Raw genomic sequence first — 8,110 nt, forward strand, 5'->3', positions numbered from 1 at the left:
AAAGCTTAACACTTTTTGGTCAAACAATTTTCAAACAAGTCGCGGAAAAGGCAATAGGAAAAAGGATGTTGCAGAAAGAAAAATGTGAAACACCAGAAAATTTCAAGGAGAAACTGACACCATACTGGATCTTAAGTAACAGTTTCCCCATTTAAACCCATTTTAGATTCTTTCTACTTTAAGATACAGCTCAATGACTTGACAAGAGCAAGTATCATATTGAGCTTCTGCCATATAGCAATTTTGCCATTAATGTAAAGAGAATACATTCAAGATCAAATCCATGACAGATTAATTCTTTTATGGAAAAAAAGGACAACCCGGTGCACTAAGCTCCCGCTATGCGCGGGGTCCGGGGAAGGACAGGGCCACAAGGATCTATTATACGCATACTTACCCTGCATTTCGAGGTTGTTTCCTCGGCAGCAACCTGTGACCTCCTGGTCACATGGCAGCCTTACCTTGCAATTCTTTTTAGCAAATTGCTAAAATTCTACATGAGCGACAGAACAACTGGCTGTAAGATTAATGATTCAACTTTACTGCAGCAAGTTTAAGTATGATTAAAAAGTTTAATCTTGTTGTTAGAATATGGTAACAGGTAGCAAATCTCCGGTACAATTTATGATATCATGGATCAGACTGAAAAATCAATTGTAAGATAGGTAGAAATACTGGAAGTTGCAGCAACTGTGCAACTAATAAGCAAATTCATTACGTGCGTAAAGATATATCATACAAAAGCAGAGACGTTACAGTAGTCCTTAAATCCAAGATATTTAGACACTTGATAGAAAATGTCGATATAAAGGTATGATAACAAGCTTAATCTGAGCCTATAATCTGGTAGAGTAAAACCTTAATTATGTTTGGTCCACATTTTTCTTAAGAAGTTCCTTGTATGAGTACTCTTAAAAGTTCCTATCCTTAATCTCCCAACTTTATTTATGATCCCCATGTTGTTGCAGGAACTATATTGACCTTAATTTGCTCCTATAGTTTATTTGATTCTTTAATAACATCTCATATCTCGCTCTTGCCTCATGAAAACAAGGTACATTTTCTTCATTCTTGGGCTGAAAACTTTAGTTCAAGTAGTATAATATCACCAAATTTAAAAGAAAAAGATGACTAAATACATTAAGTGAACATTAATATAGATCAAGAAAATTGCTTCGCTTTGCACAAATTAGATTACATATAAGGCTTGCCTTTGTCTCCGGAATGCATTTGTTTTCCTCTCTTTCTTTTTTGCTTTTTCAAATGCTGCATTCGTCATCACTTGACAAACAAACAAAAACCTTGTATGAGAAGTCAGACAGACACAGAAGTGTCTGCTCTGTGATGTGTACTGTCAGGAAGCGTGTTTGCATCAGTCTGCTGCAACATCACTTGCCATAAAATGCAAATTACATTTGAAACCTAATTGAACCTGGAAAGCTTCACCCTATCCCTTGAGCCGAAAACAAAGCTACCTATCCACGATTGTGACATTCATCTCTCATAGCCAAGTCTCTAGCAACTTTATTGGCTTCTTCATACACATGGTAAATTGCACAAGTTATACGCTCCAGCATGTCAAAAATTTCTTTCAACCTATTCATGGTTATTTCATTTGGCTCAGGGTGACCATTGACATATTGGACAAGTATAACATTATCTGACTCCACAATCAACTTTTGTGCGTTCGGCTTTCCTTCTGATCAACCTATGCCTCAAGGCCTCCAGTCCAGCAATCACATTGTCGTCAACATGAATGGTACCACTCTACCTACCTAAACACATTCCAGTTTCATCTTGAAAGACGCCACTATATCGTCCTTGCTGATCACCTTCTGTACCGATCCCATAGATGTTTAGCTTAATCCAACCTAGAGGAGGAGGAACCGAGTAGCATCTTAAACAACGAGGCCCACGATATTCACCAAGAATTTGCGCAAATCCCTCACTGGTCATATCACTTTGCATATATTCCAAAAATGCTTGTTCAAAATACCTGCAATACAAAAGTTGAAAGTTACATCTTTAGGGATGAAATACACTTTACCCTCCTTTGGTTCCTCCTTCAGCTCACTTTTATCACTCTATAGTTTCAAGTAAGCAAAAAATTTCAAAGTACATTGCATAATCCAACCAACAAAATCGAGATTCTCCAGCAAGAACTTAAATCATTCGCATGTGTAAAGAACAAGAGAAAGTAAAAGGGCAATGACTTCAATGATATGCTAAGTTGAAACACCTTTGCTTCCAGGAATCAACAATTAACAGAATTAACTGGCTCTGCATAAGAGAACTGTATTCAGTAATAAATAGAAAGTTCAGTATCTAGTCTCACATTTAAGTACCTTTGCCAATCCAACCAAGGTCGCTGTCCCCCATCCTTTATATATTCTGTAATCTTAGTCACTGAATCAACAAACAAAAACATCTGTTCAGTGCAAGTATCATGAGATCAACCAATAAATTCTCCAACTTGAATCAAGATAGAAAGAAAACTAGTACCAGGCAGTGAAGTTTCCATGTCAATGTTAGGATCCACGTCAAAGAAATGCCAAGCAAATCTTGAGAAGACATTAGTATAGATCTGCTTGTATCTAGTTTTTATGTCAATCTCTGTTGTGAAGGGGAGAATTCTCTCTAGACGTTCCACTGTTTCTCCGTACAAACTACATTGTGAAATACTGGTCAATGAATGGTGAAATGAGTTTGTCAGTAGAAATATCTGGTTGATACAAGACAAAGACCAGTTTGCTCCCAGAAAGTTGCCAATAAGATTATAATTAGGAACAGGCATGTAGAACATTGTTGGTCTCCGAACTTGCCTCCTACAATTTTCATCAATGGTCAAAACCTCAAATCCCAGTTTCTTTAAAACTATCATATCAGCTGGAGACAATAAAGGATCATATACTTCTATATTGCCAATCCAATTGGGAAAAATCTCGTTTTAGTAGGAGAACTACGGCAAGCTGAAACTGTGAATGAAAACTGTATTCCATGCTTCCCAAAGCATAGATTACCACCTGGACATGTGAATGGGAGCCTAAAAGGCGAAACAGATGTTTTTGAAAAGTTTTACTCTGTTCGAGATCGAAGCGCATTCCAGCATACATTTCAGAGTTCTCAACATTCTTCATCATCAGTTCAATCTCTTTAAGCAACCTTTCTGCCTCATCTTTTATGTGAAAATAAACATTGGACTCCATATTCTCACTGGAATTCATCTTTATGCCCCAGGATCAGATTAACGTTGGGCTCTAGCAATTTAAATACTGTTTGAAACAGCAAATAATGCAGCAACTCACTCTTGTGTTCTGGAGTTAATATAAACCTGTAAGTGTAGTACTTTGTTCTGGAGTTAATATAAACCTGCAACTGTAGTACTTAAAGTACAAAATCAGTAGCACACTGAAGTAGCTTTTCAGCAACAAAATGCATTTCTCATTATCTGCAAGTATCGAACTCAAAATTACAGAATTGCTAGCAGGCTAAAAGTATACTTGCTGCACATCAAATGCTGCTTACTTGACGCCACGAGATATTTCAAGAAGCACTCAGTTGACATCTTCTCTATTATAACTTGGTTTAATTGATATAGAAGAGGGTACTAAGAGATAAGAGGAATATGAACATACCCTCTTTCTTTAACCCATTTAGAACAATCTTGTATGATTTGTAATCACTAAGTTCAAAAACCAACTTCTTCTGAACTCAACCTCTTCCGTTTAGGGGCAATCCATTCATCTACTTTCTTTAACCCATTCAAAACCAATCACGCAGGATTTGCAATCATTGAGTACGAATATAAGCTATTCTGAACTAAAGTTGCAGTCACCTACTTCAACTGCCAGTACAGATTCACAAAGAACCTTTGCACTAATGAAAATTGATACTCTAAAGTGCCAAATCATAAATCTAACTCAAAGGAAAAACATCAATCTTATTTTTTTAGAATTTTATTTTATTCAAAGGTAAAAACATTGCAGCAAAACTGTTGCTCTAGTGAACTTAAAATGATTGACCTTTTTTTAATGAATCAGAGCCAATTTGCGGACACCTCAACTGCACCTGATACCTCCTACCAGCACTAGGTAACTCTTCCCACCAAGTCTTAAGCAAATGGGAATAAATCACCTAGTATTTTTCCTCGCACTTCATCGACAAGAGGCAACAAAAGAGCATAGAAAATTATAGGGCGATGGAAATGCGAGATCCTTCGGTCCAATTCAAAGCAATCACTATAACTAACGCAATTTAACGGAATGCTTACAAAACACATACGTATAATTTAGTTTTACAATCAAAAAATTAAAGAAATAAAAAAATAAGAAATATCAAGAGTAAAAGAGGAGATACTGACAGCAACAGTCACTTGAAGTGTATAACCCTCAGCAAATGTATAATCACTTGTTGTTGTTTCCAGCTTCGACGAACTTAATATCAGACAAAATCAAATGCAAGAAACTTTTAGCAACGCCAATTTTTCTTTTTTAAAAGAAAAAACCCCAAATATATGAAGAAAAAAGTGGGGCCTTGGGGGAGGGGGGCATAGAGAGCTATGTGAGAAAGAAGTAGTGCACTTACATGTTGATTCCGCCGGAGAAAGAGAGCAGAGTAGGGCGCGAGATGAAAAGTGTTGGCGTTGGAGGTGGAGAAAGCGCGCTAAAGTTGAACCAAATAAATGCAAGCGAGTCCACGAATAAAATAAGGGTCCTTTGGTTTGAACACAATTTAACACCTTGTTTGGACTTTTTGTTATGTATTTTCATAATGTATAGTATAGTATTGTATTATACTGTATCGCTTTGATATATACAATATTTGGATAGATTCTATTGTTTAACATCATTCCATAATATCGTGCACCATGAAGAATAAACTTGTAATATTATAAAGAAAAGTAAGGTGCAAGGTAGAATTATTATATAAAAAGATAGGATAAAAGATAAAATATGATTATTGTAATACCCATTACAAAAAAAAGAGGGTAATTAAGTAATTTACAAGAAAAAAAATTTATTACAAATAAGATGAAATAGGGCAAAGCCCTACGCTAACTAACAGAAACAAAAGGAAAAAGGGTTGAAGCCCTTTCTCTGACCAAAAAAGCAAAATAAAAGAACGAAAAGGGATTTAGGGGAAGGGATACTCACGGCAGAAACACAACAAAAGAAAAAAAAAGGGGGGGGGGGGGGGGGGGGAGGGTTGAGTGCAAACGAGTTCCATCGCTGGGATATTACCGGAAGCAACACTATAAGGGAAAAAGATTTAAGCTTCTGGCAGTAAAAGTCATAAGCAAAGGGAGGAGAATTGAACATATATAACAACTTTCAGTAGCAGTATTCTTCAACAGAAAGAGGTTAATATTTTTTTCCTTTATTTGATTTTGCTTCAATTTCTGGTGCAGTTCTTTATATCTCAATTCATCTTATGGGATTTCGATCGGATATTGCAAATATTATATATTATGACCACAACACTATTTATGGTTTAATTTAGAGACGCGGTTGTGGAAATTAAATAGTACAGTAAGCTATACGACTGTCGTTATTTAGAAAAATTTTAAATTTATTTAAGTTAACTGTAGTAGTAAGTTGGATACTGAAATGGGTCTTGATATTTCAAGTAAATTAAGAGGGATTTGTTGAGTTATTATAATTCGGTGAATTAAGAGCCAAATATGAAACTCCGATGATTTGGGTATTCCAAGTTAGCTATGAATTAGCCTAAACATGGAAATTAACATGAGATCGATATTATGTAATTATAGATTGATTGGAGAAAGTTGTACGAATTGTTCGAGGTGAAGCATTTGGTATTTCGGCACGAGTACTGTGAGTAGTAATCTTACTGCAATTTGTGTTTTCATAACTTGCATGATTTACACATGATTTTTAATATGAATATGTTACCGATTATTTTGAGTTTGCATGTGGGACAAGTCTTTTACTCAATATGATACCGAAATAGTTATTCGAGATGATTATCGTTGTTTTAATGTTCTTGTTGTCACTAGGTAAGTTTTACCGTTACTTGAATTTACTGTTATCGAAAGGAAATTATATGATTTGATAAGAACCGAAATGCCCTATATTGTTTTAAAATATTTTCTACGAGTATATACGGATTACAGAGACAAGTATAAATAGGAGTAGACATTGAAGGATCTCGTAGCTAACGGCAGGTTCGTTAGACCTGGTGCACCTTGTAATTACCGATTACCATTATAGCCCTCGCTAGTGGGAAGGTAGAACTAGCATACCGTTACCGATTTCCCTCGAGTAGGGACTATCGTTATATTCGACTTCTTGCAAAGAAGTCCACAGTTATACCGATTACATGATCCGTTCATTGAAACCTCCCAAAATATGAATATTGATATTATACAGTGGCTACCAAGCTTATTACGGAATTGTCAATCGTATTATACTACTAGAAAAACAGACTGAAAATTGTTTATTGTTTCTGAAAGGGCATTTTGATGTTATTTTCTGTTTGAGATACTAGCATGTTTTCTGACTTGTCCCCAATAAAAACGGTTGTGGTTAAGTGTTATTACTCACTGAGCTAGCGACTCATTCCCCACTAATTTTTTTTACAGAGACAGCAGTTGACGCGGGCGAGGATTTCGTTAATTAAAGCGTACAAGTTGATAGTTCTTGGGGAGCCTCGCACTTGTTCGCGTGGGCGGAGATTTTAATTATTGTTATGGCCTTTTCTTTGAACTCTTAGAGTCTCTCCATAGTCATATTTTAGTGTCTTGAGTATTTCTTCGCTATTATAGTCTTATGTTGAGTATCGCTCATTCTTATCAAATTTGGAGATAAAGTTGTATTTCTAGTTGTTAGTGGGCGGACTATTAAATGTAGATATTTGTTTTGGTTAATTGATAAAGTCATTGTCAATTGAACTACTATTAGGATGTTTGGTTGTTGATTTGAGACAGAAAAATTTTTGGAATAGTCCAAAAACAGGGGAAATTTTGTCCGATTTTCTGTAAAATACCGATGAGGCTTACTTGGGAGCACTTGCTCCTAAGCGCCGGTCACGATCCTAAATTGGGTCGTGACAAAGTTGGTATCAGAGCCCTAGGTTATTCTTGTGACTAATGGAGCACACGTCCGTAGTAGAATCTCAATTATGGTTATGTAGCCGGTCATTCCCATAATCGTCATTCTGCGATGGCGTGATAGGATGTGTCTTGTCTTTCTTTCTTTTTCCTCTGTATGTGTGTGGCGATTAGGACCAAATAACTGAATCTGTCATTACTTATCCTATTTTTGTATGGCTCGGACCAATTACTCTATAATAGAATTTGACTAGAGGTTCAAACTTCAAAGACACCAAATTCGCTAATGGACATGCAGTCATCTCCAAGCAAAGAAATGTTTCATAAGTAGTATACAATACCAGTGAAAGGTTTATTATGCCATATGAAGTACTATCTGGTAAGATGCATAATAGAGTGCATTTCAGAAATTTATACTAGTCCACCACTACAGCGATAGAGGAGTGCTATCACAAAAAGGTACTTACCTCCATGGAAAAAAAGAAAAAAAATTGAGATCTTTATGGATATACTAGATAGACACGAGAAGAATGGGCAACAAAATAGGGGCTCTAAAGTCCTCATGCACCTAGAAGATTATGGGGACCAACAAAATATTCTTAATAAACTTCCTAAAGTTGAAACTACTAAGTTTACTATTTCTGATAGTTCAAAGGATCCTTAAAGGTTTTAGTAAAATACTTACCATGTTATGAGCCATAGGATATTTCATGCAGAGGTCTATGGAACAGGAACCTTTTAGACTAGAGAACATGACGAATACATGAAATGCTACTGTACTGTTAGAGATGACAACAAGAGCAACACAACTAATTTCGGAATAAATTTCACTATTGTGTTTTTGAATCACCTCCTTCTTGACGGTTTGTAACGTGAACTTGCCTGCTAGATCATTTAAGAAATTGATTTAGACGTTTGGTATACTTACATATAACACCAAACTTTCTTAGCTGGATACACAAGCAACATCATAAGTTTATAGGCTTGTTGAAAGGTTGGTTAATTGTTTAAACAAGAGAGTAACTGCATATATGAAGACTT

At 35.9% G+C, this 8,110-nt stretch overlaps 1 protein-coding gene and 1 long non-coding RNA gene across 2 annotated transcripts; one reads left to right on the forward strand and one right to left on the reverse strand.

Moving 5' to 3' along the window:
• Window positions 1-1,157: 1,157 nt before the first annotated feature.
• Window positions 1,158-4,699, reverse strand: LOC109212505 (protein SENSITIVITY TO RED LIGHT REDUCED 1-like). Its single transcript, XM_019376152.1, has 4 exons — window positions 4,585-4,699; window positions 2,503-4,433; window positions 2,346-2,406; window positions 1,158-1,996 (listed from the first exon to the last, which is right to left on the reverse strand). The coding sequence occupies exons 2-4, from the start codon at window positions 2,879-2,881 to the stop codon at window positions 1,768-1,770; spliced, it is 669 nt and encodes a 222-aa protein (XP_019231697.1). The 5' UTR covers window positions 2,882-4,433; window positions 4,585-4,699; the 3' UTR covers window positions 1,158-1,767.
• Window positions 4,700-5,197: 498 nt separating this feature from the next.
• On the forward strand, window positions 5,198-6,910 carry LOC109212503. Its single transcript, XR_002065869.1, has 2 exons — window positions 5,198-5,359; window positions 6,602-6,910. It is a non-coding gene; the product is annotated as an uncharacterized LOC109212503 (long non-coding RNA).
• Window positions 6,911-8,110: the final 1,200 nt, after the last annotated feature.

This window comes from Nicotiana attenuata, unplaced genomic scaffold, assembly GCF_001879085.1.
Source record: "Nicotiana attenuata strain UT unplaced genomic scaffold, NIATTr2, whole genome shotgun sequence".
In the NCBI taxonomy this organism is placed as follows: Eukaryota; Viridiplantae; Streptophyta; class Magnoliopsida; order Solanales; family Solanaceae; genus Nicotiana; species Nicotiana attenuata.